The sequence below is a fragment of the Pongo abelii genome, chromosome 22 (genome assembly GCF_028885655.2).
Source record: "Pongo abelii isolate AG06213 chromosome 22, NHGRI_mPonAbe1-v2.0_pri, whole genome shotgun sequence".
NCBI classification, from domain to species: domain Eukaryota; kingdom Metazoa; phylum Chordata; class Mammalia; order Primates; family Hominidae; genus Pongo; species Pongo abelii.
Genome location: NC_072007.2, coordinates 40,495,973 through 40,523,649, shown reverse-complemented (window position 1 = coordinate 40,523,649; position 27,677 = coordinate 40,495,973). Strand labels below are relative to the sequence as shown.

Sequence of the window (27,677 nt, the reverse complement as noted above, 5' to 3'; positions counted from 1 at the left end):
CTTCTGAAACTCACTTTGTTAACTCATGTGTTTCAGCAACTGCTGCTTTGGAAATGAGAGCTCCTGCTCTTTGAGGAGTTATTGCTACATTCTTTTTTCCTGATTTGTTTTTCTCTGCTCTAGAAGAGTGAGCTGAAGAGGTGCCCTCTGCTTACTTAGTAGTTTCCAACCTGGATCCTGGACAACTGCCAGGAGAACAGTAACAAACCCACCAGCTGCCAGCCAGCCAACTGTGGGTTCAGCAACTGTCAAATCTATCGCGGCCCTTCTACTGATTGTCGTGTGTCCAGACTCTGCCAAGAAGCTCACTTTGTTCCTGCTACTTCCTGTGTCTGTAGTTCACGGCATCCACCAACACACACATACCAAGATTCCTGATTAACAGCTTCCATCCACTGACCCACTTCTCTTGTACCTACTAGATCTTGAACTATATGTCTGATAGTGGCTTCCCTTTGACCTATGTCTTCTGTCGTCGCCAGCCATTGACTAGATGCATAGCAGATGCCAAACGTTAACCTTGTCAGCCAACTTCAGATCTCTGAGCTATGCTTCTGGTGATTTCTAAAGCTTGTGCTCTCTCTGGAGGACCTGGCATTTACCTTCCAGCAAGTTTGGCTAAGCAGAATCAATATTAGGATTGAGATTTCTTGCTAAATATAGCTTGCCATATATCACTTCTCAAAAAACTCTTCCAAATAAAACGCTTTCTTTTTGTACGAGTTGTTTCAAGATTTTCCTGGCCAGCACAGTCCCTCAGGTTTTGTTTGTGTGTCTTCCACCAAGTGAGAACAGACTTGCTTTAACACCTAATAAATGTGCTTCCTCAGGTACTAAAAATATAATTTTTGTTAATATTTATTTGTTAATTCTAGTGAATATGAAGCTTTTAATTAATGAGAGGGCTCTAGCTGCTTGATAAAGAATGACAAATGTAACTTGAGTGATTTGCTGACTTCTTCATTGATTCACTCAGCAAGTATTCATTAACTTTCAAAAGTGTGCCAGATAGTGTGTTGTAATATTTTCTCTGGATTCTTCTGGATGTTTCTCTTCCTAAATCTTTTCCTTTTTTCTTTTTTCATTTTTTTTTCTTTTTTGAGACAGGGTCTCAGTCTATTACCCAGGCTGGAGTGAAAGTGCAGTGGCACAGTCATAATTCACTATAACCTCGAACTCCTGCACTCAAGAGATCTTCCTGCCTCAAACTCCTGGGCTCGAGAGATCCTCCTGCTTCCTAATATTGAGGCAGCTGTTGACTAGTAGCTAGAACCACAGGTATGCACCACCATGTGCCACTAATTTTTAATAATTTTTGAGAGACATGGGCTCACTATGTTGCCTGGGCTGACTTCAGACTCCTGGCTTCAAGTGATCCCCCCACCTCTGCCTCCCAAAGCACTGGAATAATAGGCATGAGCCACTGTGCCAGGCCTAAGGCTTTCTTATCATTTATAAATTATTCTGACTAAACCCACTCAAATCCTTATTTTGAGACTTTCATGGGACTAAGTCTAGAAGGGATTAAACCTTGTTCAACAGTGGTTCACAGAGTCCCAGTTAAGACTGTAGTTAGGGTTTATGCTATATCTTTTTATGGCTCTCAAAGATGGAAAGTAATTAAAATTGTGTAATCTTGCTGATGAATTTTCAAGTGACCACTGTGGATTAGAAGCATAAAACTACTAAGCAAACATGGTGGGATATAGGTGTGGAAGAGCCATTAGTGACTGTCGCATAAAATGTATGTGCAAATTCCTCATAATTAATTAAGTTGAAATTCCATCAACTCTTCAGCAACTAGAAAAATTGTGCCCATTATTTACAAGATGGTGTCCTAAAATTAATGTATTGTACCAGTTACTAAAAAACATATGAATTCTAGGAGTTAAAATACAAATGCAATGTATAGAGAAATATACAATGTGTGCAGCGGATTACATTTTCCTCAGTGCTTTATTTACTCTTACTGGTAAATTAGTCACATAAGTTAATATGTAGTGATGTCACAACAGGCCTATTTAGATTTCCTGGTAAAGCATTAGTTTTCTATAACCTGTTACAATTAGAAAATTGTGCGCTTTTTAAGTAAATAGCCTCCAAAACTCATAAAGACTTTGAAAACACCTACCAAAGGCATATTTACAGCTGTTGTTCATTCATCAGAAATAGAGCTACTGAACTGTCACAAATGTTAAATTCTTCTTCCCTTGAATACTGCCTGGTGATATGTCAGGACCGTAATAACAAAGTTTCTCACCATGAAACCCATTGTCTTTACTTCATTTCCTGAGAAATAAAGTAGAAGAAAAAAAGGTACAATCAATTGCCCAGTTCTTATTACCAGAGGGAAAGTAAAGTTATATGTGAGGAAGTCACTTAGGAAAGTATATTATCATCATTGTTTTATAGGCTACAATAGTGCTATATAGCATTCAAAAAACAGTATAGTAATATGCTTTTTGCTCTATGACTATAGTCAAAGGAAAAGATATTTTCCTTTTTAACAATGGCATGGTTTTTCTTAAGGGGGATACAAAGAAATGCTAGGTAAGGGCTGGGAGCGGTGGCTCACACCTGTAATCCCAGCACTTTGGGAGGCCGAGGTGGGCGGATCACGAGGTCAGGAAATCAAGACCATCCTGGCTAACATGGTGAAACCCCGTCTCTACTAAAAATACAAAAAAATTAGCGGGGCGTAGTGGTGGGCACCTGTAGTCCCAGCCACTTGGGAGGCTGAGGCAGGAGAATGGCGTGAACCCGGAAGGCAGAGGTTACAGTGAGCAGAGATCGCGCCACTGCACTCCAGCCTGGGCGACAGAGCCAGACTCCGTCTCAAAAAAAAAAAAAAAAAAAAAATGTTAAGTAAGATATCACAAGAGCTAACATAATCTCAGCTGTGCTTGTTAATAATTCTGTGAAGTGGATAAATTGAGTAAAATTTTAAATTTATCTTCTCATCAGTAAAACAAACCTGCCTTCCTGATTCAGACACTTGTCACAAAAATTAAATGAGGTGAAATATGAGAAAGTGCATTATAAATAGTACCTGAATGGTACCAAAATGTGAGTTATAACTAAATGTTAGCTTATTTGACAAAAGTTAAGCCTAAGTAGCTATGGAATAAGCTGATGAAGATGTAAAATAAACAAATCTCTTTGACTTTTCATTAGTAAAGAATTTAACCTATTGTTTGCATTATAAATAAATTCTTATTTTAAGCTGTTTTATATTTACAGAAAAGTCATGAAGATAATACCTAGTTCCATATACCCTGCACCTGGTTTCTCCTATTAATGACAGCATGCATTGGTATTCATATTTGTCACAATTAATGAACCAACGTTGATTTATTATTATGAACTAACATCCATACTTCATTCACACTTCTTTAGTTTTTAACTAATGTCTTTTTTATGTTCTAGGATCCCACTTGAGATAGCACATTATGTTTAATTGTCATGTCTCTTCAGGCTATTTTTGTCTGTGATAGTTCGTCAGATATTCCTTGTGTTTGATGCCCTTGACATTTTTAAGGAGTGTCAGTCAGGAATTTTACAGATTGTCCCCAATTTAGATTTGGCTGATATCTTTCTCAGGATTAGAATAGAATTCTAGGTTTGCAGAAGAAAGACCAACGAGGTAAAATTCCACATCAAGAGCACACGCCATCAACATGACTAATCACTATTGGTGTTAACCTCGATCACTTTGCTGCAGTAGTGTTCATCAAGATTCCGCTGTGAAGTTACTCATTTTTCCCCCCTTTTCATACTGTATTTTTTGGAAGAAATCCACTCTGTGCAGTTCACATTTAAGTGGGAATCATTCTTTACCTCTTTAAGGAGTGTCTGTGTATATTACTTGGAGTCCTTCTCCATTCGAATATTCGCCTATTCTCTTCTACTTTCTGTTTACACAATTATTTATTTATATCTGTATAAATGCATAAATACAATACATTGGGTTATAATCTAATGTTATGTGTGGTTTTTTTGCTCAAAATTTTCCAGCTTTGACCATTAAGAGCTACATTAGTTGGCTCTTGTGTTTTTTTAACAAACCTCATACTTTTGTTTCATTTTGTTGTTGAACACTCCTTTTTTCTAGAAGAAGATCTCTAGTTTCATCTTGTATATTTCTTGTGAGGAATATATATATATGTATATATATTCCATGTGAGAAGATAATGTTTTAGACGTCACAAACCCTTGCAGATTCATTGAGCCTTTGGCCTTAGGAAGGTGTTGCTTAAAGACTCATCAAAATATTCTTCATAGTAAACTTACATTTCATAATGGTTTATCCACTTTGGTAATTATTATGATATCACGTTTGACATATTATTGAATAAAAATATTTATGAAAAAGAAGAGAAAAAGCTACATCCAAGACATAGATGACCATGCAATATATATGAAGAATTATGCAATGACAATATCATTTTTTATTGCATTAGTAGGGAATTAAATATTTGATAGCTGAGACATTCCTTTCCTTTCCAGATTCATCCTTTGAGGGTCCCTTGGTAGAACATTGCTCCCTGTTTTTCTAAAACAACAACAATAACTACAATTAAAAAAAGCAAAGAAATTTCTTGAGAACTTTTATATACATATGAGAATAAAGAAGTGGGGCTTGTTGGCCTTAAGTGAAGCATAACTTATTTCTTTTGCTTGAAAAGTATCCTAAGAAACTGATCTTCATACTCAAAACAACCATAAGTGAAGACAATGGATTAACATAAAATAGGAATGGTGATTGTTGAACACAAACAAGATCTTTACAGTAAGAAAAACTATCTCTATGACTCTACAAAATACGCAGTCTGTATTTAATTATCTTCAAAAACTATGGTAAATTGATTTTCTTTATTTATTGGATATTTATCTGTACAAAAACAGAGATTCAAACGAGATGATTTGGACTTGCTTCCAGGCAAGATGGAGTTGCAGAGACAAGATTATTCTTCCATCTGAAGTAATACTGTAACTAGATAAATATCTAAAACATGCGTTTTCAGGACTTTGGATAATAGGCAAATAAAGCACAGTATTCCATGAAAGACAGTTGTGAGAACTGAATAGAAAGAGGGTTGCAGGGATCTACAGAGGATACATCAAAGCCTTCACTGAGTTATAACCATCAGTGCACTACATGAAGCTGAGTGTAGGGACACCCAAAAGAATTAGAAGAGAGATAATCGGAGCCCAAAGATGGCTGAGAATAGTTTATATTCTCAACAGACAGAGTAGAAAACTGGTATAAAACTAGGAAGGGTTTTCTTTCAGTCCTGGGGCTAAAATTATCCTGTATTAAATGCTGCTTTAGTTCTACCTAATGATGCTTACAAGCAAGACTCAAAAGGATCAAGCTGTTTCTGAGTAAATTATCTGTGTTCCAGAACAAATCACTGGAGTTTTTATAAGAATACAAAAATATACAACACACACAAAATGTTAAATCATAATATCTGGCATTCAATCAAAAGTTACCAAGCAGGAAAAGAAGCAGAGAAATACGACCTATAATAGGGAGAAAATAAATCAACCACAACTAATCAGAAATTACACAGATGACAGAATTGTTAGGAAGGGACATTAAAACAATTAATATAACTGTATTTATATATTTAAGAAGCTAGAGAAAATATTGTTCATGTTAGAGAAATGGAAGATATAAACAAAGACTCAAATCACAATTACAGAGATAAAAACTAAAATGAGTGAGGTGGAAAACACAATAAATGGCTTTAACAGAAGATTAGACACTGCAGAAGAAAATATTAATAAATTTCAAAATGTAGAAACAGAAACTATCCTCATGACATAAAGAGAAACAAATTCTAAATAAAATGAGAAAACCAGGTGATTTACTGGGATCTTCCCTAGCTTTACAATTTCATGATATGAAATACAGATAGGGCTAGAAAATAAGGCAGAATTTTGTCCTCCTTTTATTCTTGGCTATAATTGACTCTGATCCCTATCATTTCCATGATCTGTGAAATCTTATGCCATCTTGCCATTTCTACTAATTCCCTGGGTATTATGGCCCAGTGTTTACTGATTCTATTCTGGTTAGTTATCTCATTATCCACCCAGAAGCTGTGCATAGCCCTTTACTATTTTCCAAAAGAAACGAATCAATAATGTTACTCTAAAGATTATTCAAATAGTGGGGCCATTTGACAGTGCATATAGCATAACTCTTTCCCATACCAGCCCCTGTGTTCTTTTGTCTCCAGTTATCTCACATTTGGATTAATTCTGGGAGCTCCAAAATCTTCTCATTCTCGAATGTAAAAAAGTTCAGCACTCTCTAAATCTTACTTCCAAACTTAGACATCTGCACCAATCCATGTTCTCAAAATAACAAATCAACCTCCTTGTAAGTAGACCGAGGTTTAGAAGGCAGTTGGAGTTACAAATAATTCAGTTGCTTTTATTTGTTTGTTTGTTTTTACGTTTTTATAGCCTCAGGGGAAAGATAGTGACATTTCCATTCTTTTGATACTTGTGGCATTTTTGTCCATACATGTACTTGAAAATATAGTATATTGGAGGTAAATCAGCATTATATACTCCACTAAATATAGACTTGTATACTAACTGAATCAAAAAAAGGAAAAACAGGCCTTATGTTCAGTAATGCCCAATTAATTATGTCATGGGTATCTGATGATGGGGATCTAACCATGGCTAATCAATCCACTCACACAATAGCACAATTCCATGGTTGGCTATTGATAAATATAAAGGATAACTCCTCATGAATCATGGAGACACTTGAACTTTTGTGGGTATGTGAGAACTTAATTGGTTTGAGGGTCCTAAATTATTAGAGAACATCTCTTTGTAGGATTAGGAAAGATATGTTGCCTGTGGTATCCATTTTTTAAATTTAATGGTCAGTTGGCCAAACTTTAAAAATACATGTTCCACTCTTCAAGGCAAGGAGGGTGGAGTATGTTGCTAGTTATAACAGACACTCAACAAAAATAATTACAATCTGACTTACTTGATTTCCAGTTTATCCAAAGATCATAAAAGGTATTTATAGTGCTACCAATATCATTGGGATTCATATAAATATGACTGTTGAATATGCATACACAGGAACTGATATATACTCAACACCAGTGTGTAAGTTTCCTGTTGTCTCAAATGGGGAAAAGACTTTATCTAATTACTAAATTTGCATAAATGAGCCATGAGAGATTTAAAGGCTTTGAGCAAGAAAGTTCAGCTACTCATATACCCTCAACTAAGAAATGTCTTTCCTCTGTGGGGGAAGGTTTGCCCTTTTCCACAAGCTGAGTTGAAAAAGGCAGCGTGTGACAGCAATCTAGAAAACCAGCTCAGTCAATTCTATGTTGGCCATGATTACTGTGTGTGATGGTTAATAGTAAATGTCAACTTGATTGGATTGAAGGATGAAAATTATTGCTTCTGGGTGTATCTGGGTGTTTCTGGGTGTTGCCAGAGGAGATTCACATTTGAGTCAATGGACAAGGAGGGGCAGACCCACCCTCAATCTTGATGGCACCATCCAATTTGCTGCCAGCACTGCTAGAAATAGCAGGCAGAAGAAGGTGGAATGAGCAGATTTGCTGAGTCTCCCGGCCTTCAACTTCCTCACATGCTGGATGCTTCCTGCTCTGGAACATCAGACTCCAAGTTCTTCAGCTTTTAGACTCTTGGACTTACACCTGTGGTGTGCCAGGAGCTCGCGGGCCTTTGGCCACAGAGTGAAGGCTGTACTGTCGGCTTCCCTACTTTTGAGGTTTTGGGACTCGGACTGAGCCACTATTTGGCTTCTTTGCTCCTCAGCTTGCAGATGGCCTATCATGGGACTTCACCTTGCAATCCTGTGAGTCAATTCTCCTTACTAAACTCCCTTTCACATATATATCTATCCTATTAGTTCTGTCCTCTAGAGAACCCTGACTAATACTCGGTGCCTCATGTCTCAGTCAGACTAATTTGCATAAGCCACTTCATCCAGGGTGTGCTAAGTGGATAATGCTCAGAATCTTTCATATACATTTTAAAAATTAAATCATTAAAGATACTGGTGAAATGGTGTTTAATGTGCCCATTTTATAGTCAAGAAAAATGAAACGTAGAAAAGTTACGTTGAGAGCTTTATAACTACATAGTGCCAAATCATGAGTTCTGGCTACATTTGCTTGAACCATAAATGTTAGCTCTTGTTCCTTCACCATTGAAAAAGATGATTCTCACACTGAGAACTAGGAGGAGGAACACTGTTCTAGATAAGATCTACTATTTTCCCACCGCAATGGGTACCACCAAAAGCAGGTTTGCAGACGTGCCATAATCTAAGTAGTCTCTTCAAATGAAATCCCTCAATGAAGTAATAAGATCCATTTATCCTAATGTGGTCAAAATTGAGTCATAGAGTTCATTTGTGTTACTAGGCTAAAAATATGTTTCTTTGGGGAAGACTAGTCTAGGAATTTTCACTTGCTTTCCATGTATAAATACATTCTGACTCCAAATAATCAACCAAAAAGTGCATTTTTGGAAAAAAATTTCATTGTAAATTAAACGGCCTCTCTTAGCAAACTAATTAGAAAAACATGAATTATTTCAAAGTCTTTTATGTACAGGAATATATTCCTTGGAAAATAGTAATATAGAAACAGGTTACAAACATAAGCATTCTCTTCATATTTGCAATATCATGCTGAGATTTACCTAGCAAGCATCCAAGGCAAGATGGCCTCTTTCTTACACAGCACCTATCAAAACATGTGCGCTGACACCTTCAGTTTCATGCTGACAAAATATAGAACAGTGACTTATATGCTCATTGGGTGTTGATCTTAGTAAAGCTTGTCAAAGCTTTTGAGGCCAACATTCTTCATTGGAAAGACACACTTGAAAGTGATGTCAAATTTCCCAGAGATGAAATAGGTTTTGGATCTAGGTTATGTCTCAGAAGAATGCAAAATAAGGTTCAGTTCCCAAATTAAGAATTTTCATCATTTAGCTCTTCTAAAAATATCTCACTAATACTTTTAAATATTTATATATAGATAGTTTGGTTCTATGAAAAAAAAATGGCCATAAAGAAATTCTCTCCAATTATGCAGATCCATTTGTGGCTTTTTAGCAGTGACTTCAAGGAATTGTCAAGACTGACAAAGGAACGTGATTTCTAAAGAAGCAGTTTACCTATACTGTAAGAAAGATTAAGCAAGGAAGACCAGATTGACTTTGGACTGACAGTTATTTGAAGGATGTGATATTGATAATATATATTTTATAGGGTGGTGGGAGGACTGTTTGGTAGGCGACTAAGTAAAATTCTAGTAAGATGTCACACAAATGATTCCAAAATAGGAGCAGGAGGATAGGCTACAGAGGAAACCAACACCCAGCATTCAGGGTATATAGAAACGATAGGTCACATAGACAACAACTACACTTCAGCAACCTGCTCTCTGCAATTTAATCAAGGCTTGATCTTCTGTCTCCACTATGTCTTAACAGCAGTTTCTGCTTTGAAAACTACAGCTCTCACTCCCTTTAGAATCCCCACTAAGTTCCTGTCACCTCACCCAGTGCTCTCTGCATAACTGAGGTGAACTGTGGAGCTCACGTACCATAACAACTGTCACAAGTCATGTGGTGAGGGTGGTGCCTGCGGCCCTTCTGTCTACTCTTCCATTGTTTCTGATGTGTCCGTATCCCATCAAGGAACCAGCTGTCTTCCTATCTCATCCCATAGTTCCAGTTTTTATTGTACAGAATCCTGTAGACAGCCTTTGAACTGCCATCTTCCAAGTTACCAATCCGATGGCTGTCAACAACTGAACTCCCTTCCCTATGGCCATCAGCCACTGAGCTACCTGACCTATGATCATCAACCCCTAAGAAATCTGTCCTATGGATGCCAACCTCTTAGCTACAAGTCTGACTGCTAGAGACCCATAAATTATACATAGAGCAACTTTCAGCCATATTTATTTTCCTTGAGCAACTGTCAGTATACTTATGAAAGAAAATCATCATGAATAGCTGGAACAAAAACTCATGCTTACTGGCTTTGATAGATCATTCATCAGTGGCTTCTTATTCTACATGGATTATGTTATCTCTTCCAATTCTATACCAAACATTCTTAACAACTTTTCTTTGCTTCTGGATTTCTTATCATACATACACATACACACACACACACACACACACACACACACATGCACACACACATATATGTATAGTATTTTAAAGCTTGATGTTTTTCAATTTGGGTAAAACTATTTTCATCTATTTTATTTCTAATAAATCATATCTTGGTATACAAATCATACTTTTTCGTATGTTATCATTTACATGTACCTTATTTTTTGTCTAGTGATTCCCTGAAGATATGTCAATCACTTTATGTAACATGGATGACTTTTAGACTCTGAATTAATTATGGAGACTATTGAAGGTTTCCAGAAGTAGAGAAGATAATTTATTAAAGGACCTATGAAAAAAATCAAAGTACATGGAGCAATATGACTTAGTGACTGTCAAAGTGTTCATGCACTATATGGCTACATGGAATTTGAAATCAGTATCCTTCGAGTAATAGTAAATTTAGAGTAAGCAGGATGCTCCTGCTTAGAACAAGTTAGAATAAGTTAAGTGTTGTAACGAGACCACAAATATGCAATAGTTTAAACTTCTTCTTGTTTTTCTAACAATATTGGGCAGGAACAAAATCAGCAGAGAAGCCCTCCATGCAGTCAGGGATTAGTTGACAGAGACTTGACTATGATGTGACTGTCAGCATTGCCCCAGAGGTTGCACTCCATTGCAGTTTAGCATAGAACTCAGCAGCTTGGCCTTTCCTAACCTCACAAGAGGCTGTTATATATAAAATGCAATCATGTGTCCAGAAAGAAGAGGAGAGCATAGACTTGGTAGAACATCTAAAGCTTTCTGTAACAGGGACTAATTTGAGACAGAATTGAGGGGAAAAAAAAGAACATCTACATCTACTACCACATTATATCTAAAGTTCTGATACAACTATGGAAAATATAACTTTGTTTTGCAGAATTCAAACATCTGATGCTCTTGCTTTATTGTACCACACTGTTCCAATACTTCCAATGTGCATTTTAACTACAAGACTATAGCCCTCTTTCCTAAAATTGCTATTTTTCAAATTCCAGTTTCTCAGTTACTTGTTTTGTCAAATCAACTTGATGCTCATAAGTGGGTACCATGGCTTGATTTTGATCGGTTCTGACAGAAGTGTTTACTATTGGATGGGGAACATGGAGAATAACTACTATGTGCCTGGCACATCTTATATATGACCACATTAATCCTCATAACCACTCTCCTGTACCAAAACTATTATGTTTTTACAAACGAGAAGACTTAGGTTCAGAATAAACCAAGAATAAACTAAAATATAGATAAATAGAGATATACACACATACACATATATACATACATACATAAAGTTTTAGGGCACAGTTGAGATTCAAAACCACATTCACCTGTTCTAGAACATATGCCTTATTTTACAATCATTTATTTGATTTTCAAATATTTCAGTTCTGCTGTTAACACCAGTCCCTGAAGAAAAAATAATGGAAGAAAAAATGTATGATTTTTTTCATATATCTGGTGCCAGGCTTTTTATAAATATTAAACCTAATTTTTCTCACAACTTGCAAGATTGTTAACATTAGTTCTGTCTCACTGATGAAGAAACAGCCTTAGTGAGATTAAACCTCATGCCCAAATTTCATTACTAGTAAGTGAGAGAGTTCAAATTTGAATTCAAAACAATATTATTTTTCTCATGATACATAACTGAATACTAATGTTACTTCTCTGATACAGTTTGATATACCAGTGAATTCTGATTATGTTGCTAGTCTCCAAAGAGACCAAAAAAGCAGAAAAAACATCATATTGTAACAATACTGAAGATTAAAATTCAACGTAATTGAATGGTTCACAGCTAATAGAAACAGTAAACATGTTCTACAAACACAAGAAATATGTGACTAATTTTATCATACATCCACCTTGAAATGATTCCTTCCGAATATTCACAAATATAAAATATAATCCAATATAGGAAAATGTTATTAGATAATTTAAATATAAGAGGCATATTTTCAACTGTGAAATGCCTTTCCATTTTTTTGGAGCCTCTGTCTTGGGAAGGTGTAGTCACTCCCTACAATGTTCAGACTACTCTGTCCCTATTTAGGGCACCTAAATCAACGATCATAGCAATTATTTTTTTCAGTTCTATAGCTACATGAATTAATTACAGAGATGTTTAAAAAAATAGATGTTTAAAAAAATATTCTACTACATAGAATAGTAGGCTGGGCGTGGTGGTAATCCCAGCACTTTGTGAGGCCAAGGTGGGTAGACACCTGAGGTCAGGAGATCAAGACCAGCCTGGCCAACATAATGAAACCCCATCTCTACTAAAAATACAAAAATGAGCTGAGGGTGGTGGTGGGCACGTTTAATCCCAGCTACTTAGGAGGCTGAGGCAGGAGAATCGCTTGAACCACGGAGATGGAGGTTGTAGTGAGTCGAGATTGCACCACTGCACTCCAGCCTGGGTGACAGAGTGAGGTTCCACCCCAAAAAAAAGAAAAAAAAATTTCTGGACTGCCAGTTTCTGTGTCAGTTTCTGGTGCAGCATTTAAAAAGCTTGGAGGTCAACTTTGTAAAACAATTACAAAAAATGTGTAATGTATACAAAATGAAAATATCAGAAGAAAAAATAAAGTAACAGAGGAACTATGTGAGGCCATAATGACTGAGAATTTCAAAAAATTAATTATAGGCACTAAAAAACATAGATCTAGGAAGTTCAGAAAACACCAGTCAAGATAAATCCAAAATACCTTCAGCTAGGCATATCATGGTCAACCTACAGAAAAGCAAAGCAAAGAGAAAATCTTGAAAGAGACTAAAGGGAAGAAAACATCATTCCTATAGAAAAGCAAGATTAAGAATCACATTAGACTTCTCATCAGACACCATACGAGCAAGAAAAAACTGAAGCAGAATATTGAAAGGTTTTTTTAAATAAAAAACTACAAATTGGGTTCAGTTTATACTGCTTGGGTGATGGGTGTACCAAAATCTAACAAATCACCACTAAAGAACTTACTCTTGTAACCAAATACTACCTGTCCCCCCAAATCCTAATAAATAATAATAATAATAATAATAATAATAATAATAATAAACTAACCTACAATTCTGTATCCAGTGAACTTATCCTTCAGACAAATAGAAATTGTGGGAATTTGTTGCCAGGAGAACTGCCTTGGAAGAAATGTTAAAAGAAATTCTTTGCAACAAACGAAAATGAAATAGGTCAGAAACTTGAATTTACTTAACGAGAGGAAGAAATTCAGAGGAGAAATAGAGTAGAAGGGTAGAGTGAAGCAGATCAGTAAGGTGTATAGTTGTGAGAATGAGGAAGGCTTGGAGGATTTATGATGAGATCACATATATGGAAAGAAGCAGATACATTTGAGATATACTTTGAAGAAAGAAACAGTACTTGCTTATTGTTTGTAAGTGGGAAATAAGGGAAATAAAAGAATCATGTTTGGTACTCTGATTTCTGGCTTGAGAAATTGAGTAGATTAATTTAAACTTACTAAGATAAGGAAATATAGGAGATGAAATTTTTAGGACCAGAATCAAAAATTTGACTCTAGATATTAAATTGGAGTGGCTAATAAAGAAAAAAGAGAAAATCAAAGGAACAATGTCAAATAAGTGGCTTGGATTTTTAAAAATCTGATCTCAGTGTAAAAAAAGTTTATTTCTTTCATCTAACATTCAAAAACATTTATTGACTGTCTACGTTGTTCAAGGAACTGGCAACTAGTAAAATTGATACGAATAAGACATATCTCTGGCCACAAGGAGGTCAAAGTCTTAGAGACTAGAGGGATAGTCTATAAAATATCTTTATCTCATAGATATTGAACCTAAGCAAACAGGTTCAATATCCTGTGTAATTGCATTAATTAATTTTTGAATAAAGTTCTGTAGATATAGGAAGAAGGAAAGGAAAGAAATGGGAGCACTCCTCTTCTCGATGTGGTTCTTGGTTGGTATTATTTGCCTATTGTATGCATTGAAAGTATGTGATGTTTCAAATGTGATGATGTACTGCATAGCGCTATTAAATTCTTGAATGAGCATTATTCATCCTGGGCCAAGATGATATACGTTTGACAAGAACAAAATAATTATAAATCATTATGTTGGGACCAATACTCTATTAAGTCAGAGTATCTCTAAGAAAGGATGAGTGAGGAATTGACAAAGTGATCCCTCCCCCTATCTCTACACACAACCAAGAAAATTAGGCCAATATGAACATTTTTTCCAACCTCTATAGTGAAAGGAGAAAATCAAATGCAATGTTTAAGGCATAATGCATGGATATGGGTAAAGAGATGCAGAAAATATCTCTGAGAGAGCCATTTCTAATCTGCTTTTAAAAATGTAATTTGCAGAGGTACAATAGAGAAGGATATTCCAGAAGGGTGTAGCTACGCAGAGTTTCTGTGACTAAAAAGCAGGGTTTTATGAAATTTGAACATTAAATTGAAATGGAAATATGGGGGTTTTGGAATAGGATCACGAAGAGAAGTTGAAAATACATGTTGATCCCAGATATTGAAGATTTTATGAATCTTGTTGAGGAGTGTGTACTTTATTATATAGGCAATTAGGAGTCATTAAAATCTGTATTTTACAAAGAACTCCAATGAAATATGGAGGATGTATTAGACTTATAAACTCTAAATAAGATTTAGCATGTTAATTAGTATGTGAGAATGAAAATGCAAACTCTTTTTTTTTTTGAGACGGAGTTTTGCTCTTGTTGCCTGGGCTGGAGTGCAATGGCACAATCTCGGCTCACCGCAACCTCCACCTCCCGGGTTCAAGCAATTCTCCTGCCTCAGCCTCCTGAGGAGCTGGGATTACAGGCATGTGCCACCACACTTGGCTAATTTTATATTTTTAGTAGAGAAGAGGTTTCTCCATGTTGGTCAGGCTGGTCTCAAACTCCTGACCTCAGGTGATCAGCCCGTCTTAGCCTCCCAAGGTAAAAATGTGAACTCTTAAATGCTATTTTTATTACTTTATGTTAATTTCATCATATCCTCCACCAATCATTTCAAACAAAATATATAACTTCTCAGTAGCTTTTTTGATCTCAGGCTATTAAGCCAGGTAGCTACATGGAGATTCTTTAAACTTAAAGAACCATTAGTCTCTACAGATATTTGAAGAAATTATAAATGGAATTAGAAATAATAAATCAGGACACGTGTCAGGTAGGTATATGTATAGGGCTTCTCTGGCATTTGTCATCAAGATGTAATACATTGTTTGATGATACCAGGTTTCTCTCATTTACATGCCCCACATCTAACTTAAATTTTAATTACTGATGATTAATGATGGGATTATATTTAGTTTGATAACTGTGGCCCTAATGACTTTCCAGTTACCAGATATATTTCAATAGCAGTTCTATTGAGATCAAATCTATTATCACTATGGTTTAAAAAGAAAAACTTTAATTTTGGTTTTGAAACGCATATTTAACATGCCGATATGCTGAGGAAAATATTTTATAGACTAGTTGGTTACCACTTGTTTTCAAATTTCACAAAGAATGTAAGAAGCGAACATAAACTTCAACTAAATTATGAGGCATTTAGGTGAGGTGCACACACCTCAACTAAGATATTTCACTTTGGAGGAATCTTCTTTGGAAGCATATAAGGATTTGAAAGATTTCACTTATCTGGAATGCTTAAAGTTCTCAGAACAGATGGAAAAATGTCAGACAGATTCTCAAACTTATCTCAATCCTTGATGATTCCCATCTCTTCTGTTCCTTTTTACCCCTAACAGTCCTCTTTTACGTTGATGTGATCTGAGGCTTTCTTTAACAAGAATGTAGCACATTAACTGTGAAAATTCCCCATGTGAAATGTCAAACATTTTTTCTTTCACTATCTGAAACAAAAAAATGTGAAATTCAGAGGAAGAACCTTATACTCCATCTGTACCAATGTCATGTTTATGTAAATAAATATCAAAAATATATCATAAGTGTGTTTTCTCTGTCTCTTTTTTCTTTTCTTCCTTTGTGCATGTTTGCATGTGTGATGAGATATCTGCACTTTTCTGAATGCTCTGTAAAAGCTTCCAATTAAAAAGATATTTCAATATCTTTTCCTCAAAATTAAAATAATAATCAGCCTTCCAGAATCTTCAACGAACAATGCAGGAACAACAGGACTATTGTACAATAGGAAAGTATTCAACAAAAGGATCATCAATGATACTCTAAGATACCGAGTGGCTACTCGGAATCTTTAGTGTCCTCTGCTCATGAACAACTCCGTCACTGTTGATAAGTGAGAAGATGCTTGAGAATGGAATGTTTTGGTTTGGGAAGACAAGAGACTCCAGGAAATAGATGTCTGTAAACATTAACTTGCTTGTTTGGGGAAGAATCCAAAATAAGGATTGTTGTTCCTTCCATAGTATCCAAGTAAGCAGTCTTCGGACATCTTTTTTTTATGTGATATTATAGTTTTGCATAATCCTTGTTTAGCTAATTGCATGAAGACCAGATTGGTCCTCCTGATAAACTGCTTCAGGTGAAGACATCCATTAATTCTGGAAAGCTAGTACACAAGCTGATGGCTATTGATATCATGTTTATCCTCTTATTTGAAGACCACAGGTACATGTAAGACATTTGCACTAGTATAAAAGCAAGCATGTCATCAATGTTACCATGTAGAAATATTATGTGTCTTTTCTCAAGTCTTTGGAAATCAAACACAACTTTTAAGTATGAAAAATATTAAGTTGTCAGAGCTGAGCTCTTTAAAATGTACCCTAATATGCTTAAACAAAATGGACTATCAAGACAATATACAGATAGCAACATCACATAATTAGATTTTCAGCTAAGTATGAAAAACAGGGAAGAGCATGAGATATTTTGTCTGGAAAATCCAAGAAACTTTGATATATGGAAACTATTTTAGGACATCAACACCTCCTCTAAGCATTGCAACATTGTATCTCTTCTTCCAGGATGAGGACTATGCCTTCCTAACTGTGGGGTTCCTTGTAGATAATGAATAGGATAAACATCCATTCAAATGGACTCCTTTTAATTAAGCATTATTTAGGAGTGGAAGCAGAAGCAAAGCAGATAAAATACACAAGTGATTACATCACATACATTCTCAAACCTGATAAACAGGAGAAAGATTACAATTGTAGATATATAGAAGATTAAAACCAAAATGATTTTATGGATGGGAAGAAAGTTATCTTCATAGGCAACACAACACTAAGTTCATGAGATATTATGATGCAAGTTAATCTAAAATATGAGGAGGCAGAGAGTCTGGGTATATAGTTATCAAGGTATAGAAGCAATCTGGTCTAGTTTGATGTAGACTTAGATAAGCTATTCTTTGTTACTTATCTGAATGAAAGCCTTACTTCAGACTTTATCATGTCAGCCAGCATCTGCTATTACGGAAACTACAACTTCTGCTGTCTTGGGAGTTACTGCCATGTTCTTGTCACCTCATCCACTGCACTCTGGCCTGCTCGTGTAAACTGGGACCATGCTCTGTGCTTGTCCAACCAACGCTGAATTTGGCTTCTAGAAAACTCCCCAGAGACATGTGGTAAACCTTCCAGCTACCATTCATCCAGTCGTGTGCCTGCAATTTGTGAAATTTCTTGCTACTTTCTACTACTTACTGTGTCTCCAGACCTTGCCACTCAACTAGCTGTTTTTCTATCAATCCTTATTTCTCAAGTTCTTGCCAATCCTCGATGCATAACAGATCTCAACGCTATTTTTTTCAGTAGTTGCCACCCTCAAAACTACCTCTCTTATGGCTGTCAATCACTGAGCTTTATTTTTTGCCGCTGTCAACCACTGAATTTTGTGTCCAGGACCTGCTATCCTTTGAGCTATTTCTCCTATGGTAATCAACCTATAGGTTCTATATCCAACAGCTTCAGATCCCTGAATTATGTGTCTCATAGTTTCCAACCTGTTTCCTTCATGCACAGCAGTTTCCAACCAGCTTGTTCTGATTTTGTGGGTTGGTAATCTCCATTTCTTAGAAGAACATGCTGAATTGTCATTTCAGTGTCTTGCCTGACAGCGTTTTACAGAAATTTTATCTTTAGGTTGAAGATTTGTTCTTAGGCTGATGGATCATTGTGTTTATAGTTCAGGTGCTGTTTTAACCTGTACCATTTTACTTGATCAAATTCTAAGAGATTGTAATTGTTTCTTCACTAGAAAATTTTCACTGCCAGGGATTCTTGATTTCTATGCCAGTAATATGTCCTTGAATAGGAAGACAAGTTTTCATGGTTATTTATAAATAAACTGTCTTCAAATTATATAGAAAAGAGTATCTTTTGGTTCTTCGTTATCTTCAATGAAGTTAAGGACTGTTAGTTTCATTAAACAAATATAATGAAAAGAAAGAAAATAAAGAGTATCTGAAAAATGCAGGCAAGATAGATCCTTTCAAGAATCTGATTGCACATGTCCTACTACTTAAACATTAAATATGCACCTGTATTTTCTACACTTAAAAAGAGAATTATTTAGCCCAAATAGACTACATTTTGCCATAGCAACCAACAACTTCAAAATTCCAGATGCTTAAAATTGGAATGGTCTACTTATCACCCCTACTACACATTCATTGTTTCAGCTTCCAAATCATTCTCATTCTGGGACCCAGGCATAGAGGATCTTCACTATCAGGAATAATGCCAGTAGAGGCAGAGAGAAAATAGTAAGGAAAATTAATTGCTCATCAGCGCTACACATGTCTTCTAAATTACCATTGAACAGAACAAATTACAATGTCTAGCCTGCCCCACAAGATTAAGCACATAGGGGTTACATAAATTTAAGTTCTGTACAATGGACAGCACAATATTTTTTCCTCTTGAGCGAAACTTAAGTCCTCCCCCCTTCCCACCCATGGATCCTTGCATAGAGAAAATTGTTATTACTTTGAACCTGTTTCTCTCTTATATGTATGTAACTAATTAATTCAGTTACTCCACCCACTCACTGGGAACTTGTTCTTCTTACAAGCAACTGCTCATATTCCAATAACTATTCCACCATATTGATCATCTTCAATGTACCGGGAATACCACTACATGATCAATAATCTTCCAATGCATGTATGAAAAGATACTATCATCCTCATTGTTACAGAAAAGAAAATTCAATAGGTCAAGAAACTTGCCAGAAGACCAACATAAGTTATAGTTCAAAGACTTTTCTTTGTCTTTCATATTATCTCTATTTTTATTTATTCAGGTTTTGACTAATCTAGAAGCCACTTGGAAGTTATCAATTACTTGGTGACCATAATCTTCAATTCTGGAATGACAAACCTAAACTTCAAATAAAACTATTTCCTCTCTGCCACAGCCCCTCCCAGCCTTTCTCTCTAGGTGGACTAACTTTAATGATGTGTACCTTTATGGAGTATGCCCTCTCTGGGATCCTTATTTCCCATTTAAATAGTGGTAAGTGCCTTCAACTTATTCAATTCCTCCAAATTTAATTTCTAAGATCAACATATAATTTATACACAACATAGCAAGTTACCTAGCCTCAAACAGCCTATCTGGCTTGTTTTTTCCTTCCTTTTTCCTTCCTTCCTTCCTTCCTTCCTTTCTTCCTTCCTTCTTTCCTCTCTCTCTCCTTCCATTTTTCCTCCCTCCCTCCTTCCTTCTTCCTCTCCCTTCCTTCTTCCCTCCCTCCATCCCTTCCTTTCTTGCTTCCTTCCTTCTTTATTCTTTCTTCTTGCTTTTGATGTACACATACAAAATGCAGTAAGTTTTAGATGAGATCCAATAATGACAATAAAAAATAATAATACTAACAAATATTATAGGCTGATGATAACGATAAAGGTTAACATCAAAACATCAGCTACACAAAACTATATTTCCTATGCTGTGCTTGACCAACTCTCACACCCACCTATTGAGCAAATACTACTATTAGTAGTATTTATTTAATTTAATAAATACAGCCACCTATGGAGCAAATACTACTATTAGCTTTATTTTGAAGATGTGGAAATTAAGTTACAGAAACACATGGTAGTCAAACTGAGCATCAGAAACAGGATTAGAATCCAGGGAATTTGAGCATTGAGCCTTTATTGCTAGCAATACATATACGGCTTCCAGGAACTAGCTAATGATATATGACACTGAAGGATTTGAGTTATACAAGAGGAGTCATTAGTAACCTGTTGTCAAGCAAGTCATTTTTCTTAACTACACAAGGTAGAATTGTTCATTTTTAGCATTTACTTTTAAAGGACACAATGATTATTGTAGTACTATGTGTTTACAACATCAAAGTAAATGGCGAATAATATTTTTTAGTCTAATTGGTGACTGGAATTCCCTAAAGTGGAGCGTTAGAAAATTAGAAAGAAAAGATTTAATTTGCATCTACTATGTCCATTGCACTTTTCTAGGTATTTTCATATTTATTATCTCATTGCATCTGCAGGAAAGTCCTGCAAAGTACATGCTATTAGCTCCAGTTTTACATAAGATACTGATATACTGAGAGAGAACAATTTTCCAAGGTACATGCTAATAAATACATTTAAATGGTAATCAGCAAGACAGTAATGCAGAACTCGTTAGGGCACAGTCCTGACAGTTCCATTTAAAAATGTTTAACTTTTACTACAGTTGTATTTCATTACATGTATACCATGTTTCCCTGAATTTAAGCATGAAAATTTCTATCTTTCCACCCATTTGTGCTATCATTTTTTAAAGGCTTTACCTTCATTTATTTCTGTTTCTTAAAATTTTCTATATTTCTCATCTGTTCTTCAGCTTCTTAAACCACTAATGATCTATTAAGCCCACAATGTAAATGCTGCATTACATTTACAGCAATATAAATGCTACTTGTAAACAGCAAGTAACCAATATTTTAGGTTACCAATGCTAAATTTAAGAATCATTTTGACTCAATATTTGCAATTCAATTGTTAAATAAGTATGTATTCATAAACATTTTGCTTTTTCAATCATAAGATCAGTTTTGCCTAATTTAACACCATTTTGGCAAGTGGAAAAATACATTATTGCATATATAGTAGCAAAAGGGAATATAAAATTTTGTTTGACCTAAAAGACTAGAAAAGTGTCCTCTATTACTTTGTTTAAGGGCCATTTACTGGAAAATTTAGCTTTATTTGATCTTCTGTTTACCCTAAAGGAATTTTAACCTTTGGATAAAATTGGGAAAGAGTTCCATAACTCTTTTTTCATGAGGAAAGGAGTCTACTGGCTCATTAGATACAGGAAGTTTGTTGCATATTCCACAGTATTGGTATCTCTCTGAATTATCTGATAGCTAGGAAGCTTATTCCTTACATCTTAAACTTTCCCTGAATACAGAGTGCAAACTTCTCAAACTACATAGGACTATCTGTTATATTTTCCTATACTTTTCTGGCATAGTGTATTTCCTGTGACAGCTGTAACAACTTACCACAAACTCAATGGAAAGACATAAAACAACAAAAGTGTATTTTCTTACAGTTCTAGAGGCTAATAGTCCAAAATCTGCTTCACTGACCCAAAGTGAAGTTATCATCAGTGCTGATTCCTCCTGGAATCCCCAGGCAGAAATCCATTCCTTACCTTTTTTGGATTATAACGATTGCTGACATTCCTTAGCTTGTGGCCACGTCATTCCAAACTCTGTTTCCATCCTCATATTGTCTGGAAATTACATCAGGTCCAGCCAGATAATCCACTTCAAGATCCTTAATTTAGTCACACCTGCACAGTCCCTTTTTGTCATGTCATGTAGCATTCACAGATTTCCCAGTAGTAGAAAGTGAGCCTCTTAGATGGGTGCATTATTCAGTCTTCCGCACACAACAAATACTAATAACAGGGGAATTAATGGAAGAAAACATTATTTTAGGAGTTAAGTGAAAACAGAGAAATGCATATGCCTCTCCAAAGCCTTCAGACCACAATGCCACTCAAACGACAATGGTCTTTATTTTCTACTCAAGCCTGCCATTACTATGAACCTGATATTTGCTATATTTCTGATGCTGTGTGCTCCATCTCTTTCAAAGGTTGAGATTAGAGTAGGAGACAGTTCTGCAGAGGTATCATGTACAGAAAATGATGGTGTGAATGGGATGGGGTGATGTTTCCATAGGTGTGTGACATTCTGAGTAAGGAAGGAGGGGAAACATAAAAGCAAATGAGAGGAAGTGAGCTAGGGTTCCTTTCTCAAATCTCATTGTTTATTTGTTTAGAATAAACATACCAAAATCATCATACCAAAATCAATTTCAATATGTTGTAATGGCTCATGCTTTGAATATTGGTCATGCCATAGGATGATGTTCCACATTATTTTTTAGACTTACACCTGTGTGAATCAAATTAATTCAAAATACCTCACTATTTAATTTTAAGATGGAAGGGAAGAATGTGAGCTTTACAGTAATTGACTTAACTCATTCTGTGTTTGTTAATAGTGTTAGCCCTCAAACCTGCTTCAAGGATGCCTAAGAAAAAAAGACTAGAGGCAACAGTGATACAATAGAGAAATGTAGAAATAAAGCTTCATCAACCTGTGGCTTTTCTGTGTATCACTGGGGCTCAGTAACTTAGCAGAAAGTTGGCCATCAACTAACTGCCTATGTATCTTCTTTCCTATTTTGCCTGCCTCAGGACTAACATTTTCTGCACAAAGTCCCAAGGCTCTCTATAGCCAAACAATTTGCTGGAAATATGGTTTCATGATTGTGGCCTTTGTCGCCTGAGAGAAACTGTAGAAGGCAGCAAAACATGTTTAATACAGAATTGCTTATTGTCAACTTACAGAATAAATACTGAGAAAAGCACTGAGAAAATGGAGATTTTTTTAAAAAAGAGAATATCTGTAGGTTTAAATTGCTGTGCATTTGAAAAATCTAACTGAAAAGTAACCGAAAACAGTGAGAGAAATCTCATAGTTTGCTATAAAGAGAGTTAATTTTAAAAACTATCCCTATAGCGGATCCTACCTGAAGAAGACTGTTCTATTCTCTGTCTGAACTGTTCACAGTTAATAAATGCATTGCTGTTTCCAATTCAATGGAGGCTGGAATTATAAATTATAATTTTATATTTTGAAGAACAAAATTTCAATTCTTCAGTTTAAATTAAAATCTTTAAAAAAATTCTTTAGCCTTCACACTGGGTAGTAAAAAGTGCTATTTAATATATACAGTGCTCGTAAGAACTATACAGTTTATTCAGATAAAACTTTTAAACAGTTATTTCCTTTTGTTGAGATAAACTAAAAATAACTGCATTTTTCAACACAGGAGAAAATAAAGTGTAAGTGCACAAGAAAGCAGATAAAGAATAAGAGAACTTATTTGGGGGAAAACGAGGAAAATGTTTACATCTGACAGCAATTGGGGTTTACAGCAGGCAATGGAACAGGTGATATGTAATCTTAGTCAATTAGGAAGGTATCATCTTGCAAAGCTTGGTTTATTTGATAGTGCATATTGCAGACACCCTTTAAGAAGGGATTTAACAGAAGTCTTGGTTGCTTAGCAACCAATGCCCCCTGGGAACAAGTTCATTTTTAGCCAGGTGTTGGTGACCAAGTTTCCCAAGTATTGCTGTGAGTCTTTCCTATGAACTTCTCCTAATACATTACATGAGAAGCTGTTACCAGTATATGGCCCTGCACAGGTAAGAATATAGCACATATTTGGAGAAACTGACTCTTGAAAGGTCAATGCCTGCTTTTGAGTAACCATGTTGAGACAGACAAACTACTTGGCTTATTTCAGAGTATATGATTAAGTCCTTCAGTGTTTTCCAGTAGTTAACAGAGTGGAAAAATACAGGTTCCTTGCTTTACTTGAGTCCTTGTGAACCTTTAAATAACCATGTTGCAGAAGCCCATAGACCCATGAACTCTTGTTAACCTCTGATTGACAGATGAGAGTTTGCCTATTAACATGAAAATCACTATTTGCTGAAGGTATGGTCTACAGATGATGAGTGATGGGTGATGGTCAAAGTGGTGATTATGGATACTTTGAAGAATTAAAATAAACTTATTTTTACATGTGTGAAAACATTAGCCTCTGTGGCTAACCAACACACTAATGAGATGTTGCTGTGTTATTGCCCAAGCAGAGAGAAGGAAGAGTCTGGAGAGGCTTTTGACAATCACCAGGGAAGCTATAAAACGTCCTTAGGCCACAGCCACACTGCACAGCGACCACTGAGCATTCCTGCAGGCTCCATGTCTACTCTAGGCTATCCTGGGGTCTGCAGTACCACATCATACAGAACTCACTGTTATATCCCAGTGACTTCTTCTGTTACTCTTAGCTCCAATGATTTAAGCCCTACCTTTGGACACTGCTTACCCAGTAGCTACCAAGGAAATCTCTGGCTCCTGGATTACTGCCAAGAATCCTACAGTGAAGCACCCACCTGCGAATCTCCCAGCTGTGAGCCCAAGACCTGCAGCACCACTCGTTGTGACCCGTCAAACTCCTCTGTGCCCTGCAACTCCCCATCAGCAGGCCAAGCCTTCAGTGCCAGTGAAACTACCAACATCAGCCCCAGCCCCAGCTGCAGCCCATGCACTCAGACCAACGGGTATGTATGCAATTGCCACATACCCACTCGAAATGCATCCAAAGCCTGCCAAACCCTCCGCAATGGTTCCAACTGCTTTGGACAACTTAACTGCTTATCCAAGAGTTTCCAAACTCTAAACCACTGCAGATTGAGTACTTTGGGGTATAAAAGTTACCAAAATCCTTGCTTCATACCCAGCTATGTCTCACCATTATGTTATATTTCCAACAGCTGCCAACCCCAAAGCTATTTAATGAGAAATTATCACTATTCGAGCTACAGGCCTACGAGCTGCCAACCACTGAGCTATTTATCTAGAAGCTTCAGGTCTCTGAGCTGTATACCCAGTACCTTTCCACCTCTGAGGTATTTGTGCAGTGGTAGCAGACCTCTGAAATGCTATTGACCAACTTCCAGAATTTATAGCAGCTGGAAATTGCCCAATGGAGAAGATTCTACTAAGTAGTAGAATGTCTAATTTTCTGCTGAATCTCTTTATTCAGCCTAAGAATCTTGTTACATTAAGTTCAAATATAACTCCCAGGCTTATTAACCACAGCCAGTATCACCTGCTAGCTTTTCTTTTTTCTATTGTTCTGTTATTGCTCTTTGTACTAAAAGCTGACCCTGAAGGTAACGTCGTTATTTCTGAGATTTATTACAATGGACTTACTGAAGAGACTCCATTTGAAATACAACCATCACCGGCTTTCTTACTTTGGCTGTCACTGTCACTTGTCTGACAGTGTGATTATCACCTACCTTTCCTGATGAAATGGGGCCTCCATTGTTTGACTGCAGATTCCAGCATGCAAGTTCATTCGGATGGCTTTGATTGTCATTAATATTTTTGTCAACTACCTAACTAGCACCTTGCTAATAAGCTGACAGATAACATTATCTTGAGCATAATAAGTTGAACTATTTCATCCTTTTCTTACTGACTGATTGTAAGAACAGGCAAATAGCAGTGGTGACTAGAGCTCAAAAATAGAAGACTTCAGCAAATCTTCTCTTCCAGAGAAGCCATAAAACAAGATTCACTGGTACTCAGCTTTTGTTCTCCATGCCTAAGAAAAAGCCTCAGAATTAGCTAAAGCATGAAAATTATTTGTTGAAAGAAGAAAAAATACTGCTAGAGACTCTTTACAATTATGTTTAATCTGCGTTTAGGATTCTCCTATCATCCTGCCTTGCTGATTTATTGCACTCTGACTCTGGAAAATGTCCTAGTTCTTAGTTAATAAACAAATTTCTGTCTGGAAGTAATGGCTTTCCTTATGCTTTACTTCACATTTACTAAAATTTCATCCATATTCTGGGCAATATACATAGCATTGTCAAAATGCTGCTTTCCTGCCGTTTAGTTTAGAGTCTAAATTAAAAATACAAAGAAGGGGCCGGACTCGGTGGCTCATGCCTGTAATCCAAGCACTTTGGGAGGCCAAGGCGGGTGTATCACCTAAGGTCAGGAGTTCGAGACCAGCCTGACCAACATGGTGAAACCCTGTCTCTACTAAATACAAAAAAAAAAATTAGCCGGGAGTGGTGGTATATGCCTGTAATCCCAGCTACTTGGGAAGCTGAGGAAGTAGAATCTCTTGAACCCGGGAGGCAGAGGTTGCAATGAGTCGAGATTGTGCCACTGCACTGCAGCCTGGGCTACAAGAGTGAAACTGAGTCTCAAAAAAAAAAAAAAAAAAAGTAGAATATGGAATCACAAGCTTCTGACTTGTTTTGTTCTGTTTTTAACATGTTATGTTTATCTCACCTAGAATGTCTACATTAATATTGATATGCACAAATTTGGAAACATAAAATAAATCAATTTAATAAAGAGTACATAGAGTATTAAACATATGTTTATTTCTCAGCACAGTATGCGTATTTATTGGTTTTGTAGACAAGGTTTCAGCAGTTAAATAAATTTAATATTGAACCTCCTAGAACTCATTTAACCTCTATAAGTTATTATCCAAAAAATGAAAATAAAATCATCGATTTGAGTGGTGAAAACAACATGATAAATACCCTAAGCATTTTTGTAAATAAAAAGCAAATCATGTTTAAAGAAAAATAAAATGATCCCCAAAGATGGGTGTAACTGATGTCTGGAAAGATGGGGAAGAAACCCCAATATCAAGAGTCAATGTTTAAAATTAAAACTCACAAAGCATATAAATAGAGCTAATATGTCATTCATTCCTTCAGTAGGACTACTGTGTGTACAAAGGGCTTTAGAAGAAATATTAATGCACTGTTGCTGCTTGAATGAAGCTGGGAATAACGAAGTCACTCCTTTGTGAGTTCGTTCAATTTTCAGAGAATTCTATTTGCTGAAAATTTCTTCTTCGTGTTGAGAAAAATATTGTATAGTTGCCCTTAGCAATGATCTATTGACCATATAGGACCACTTCAATTCCTTTAACCTAGGATAGGTGTTCAAGTATTTGGAAATAATTACTGTGTGTCCCAGATGAGCATTCAGTTGTCCAAACTAAACATACATTTTTTTCTCTTTACAGAAGTTAATGGTAAACCTATTCTTTGAGACACTGAGTAGGACTCTTTGGGGATATCAAGATTTATAGATCCTGTTCTCAAGAACTATTTGGAAGAATAATATACTGAAACAAACATAATACTGTCTTGACTATTTTAAGTACTATATAAAAACTTCAGGAGAAGAAAAGAAAATTACCTTTTTTTTTGCAAGACTCTCTGGCAGGCAAGAAGATTGCTGCTAACCTGAAGAACGAGAGAACACTCAGGGGAAGAAATGGCATGGAAGTGACATCTGAATGGTGAGGTAACTAGGGTATGAGTACTCAATGGAAAAAAAATGTGTGAGGTGACAGGCAAATTTGAAAAAAGGTGTAGTT

At 36.0% G+C, this 27,677-nt stretch overlaps 2 protein-coding genes across 2 annotated transcripts; both read left to right on the top strand.

Moving 5' to 3' along the window:
• Positions 1-17,922: 17,922 nt before the first annotated feature.
• On the top strand, positions 17,923-18,232 carry LOC100443047 (keratin-associated protein 25-1). Its single transcript, XM_009236812.4, is given in 2 exon segments — positions 17,923-17,946; positions 17,948-18,232. Coding segments are annotated over 2 exon segments (309 nt in total).
• A 6,186-nt stretch (positions 18,233-24,418) lies between these two features.
• LOC100443770 (keratin-associated protein 24-1) lies at positions 24,419-26,060 on the top strand. Its single transcript, XM_002834591.5, has one exon. It carries the CDS (start codon positions 24,452-24,454, stop codon positions 25,199-25,201), a length of 750 nt encoding a protein of 249 aa, XP_002834637.5. The 5' UTR covers positions 24,419-24,451; the 3' UTR covers positions 25,202-26,060.
• Positions 26,061-27,677: the final 1,617 nt, after the last annotated feature.

What these genes read in the sequence shown, in the direction of transcription:
- LOC100443770 (XM_002834591.5), top strand. Translation starts at nt 24,452, where the DNA reads ATGTCTACTCTAGGCTATCCTGGGGTCTGCAGTACCACATCATACAGA.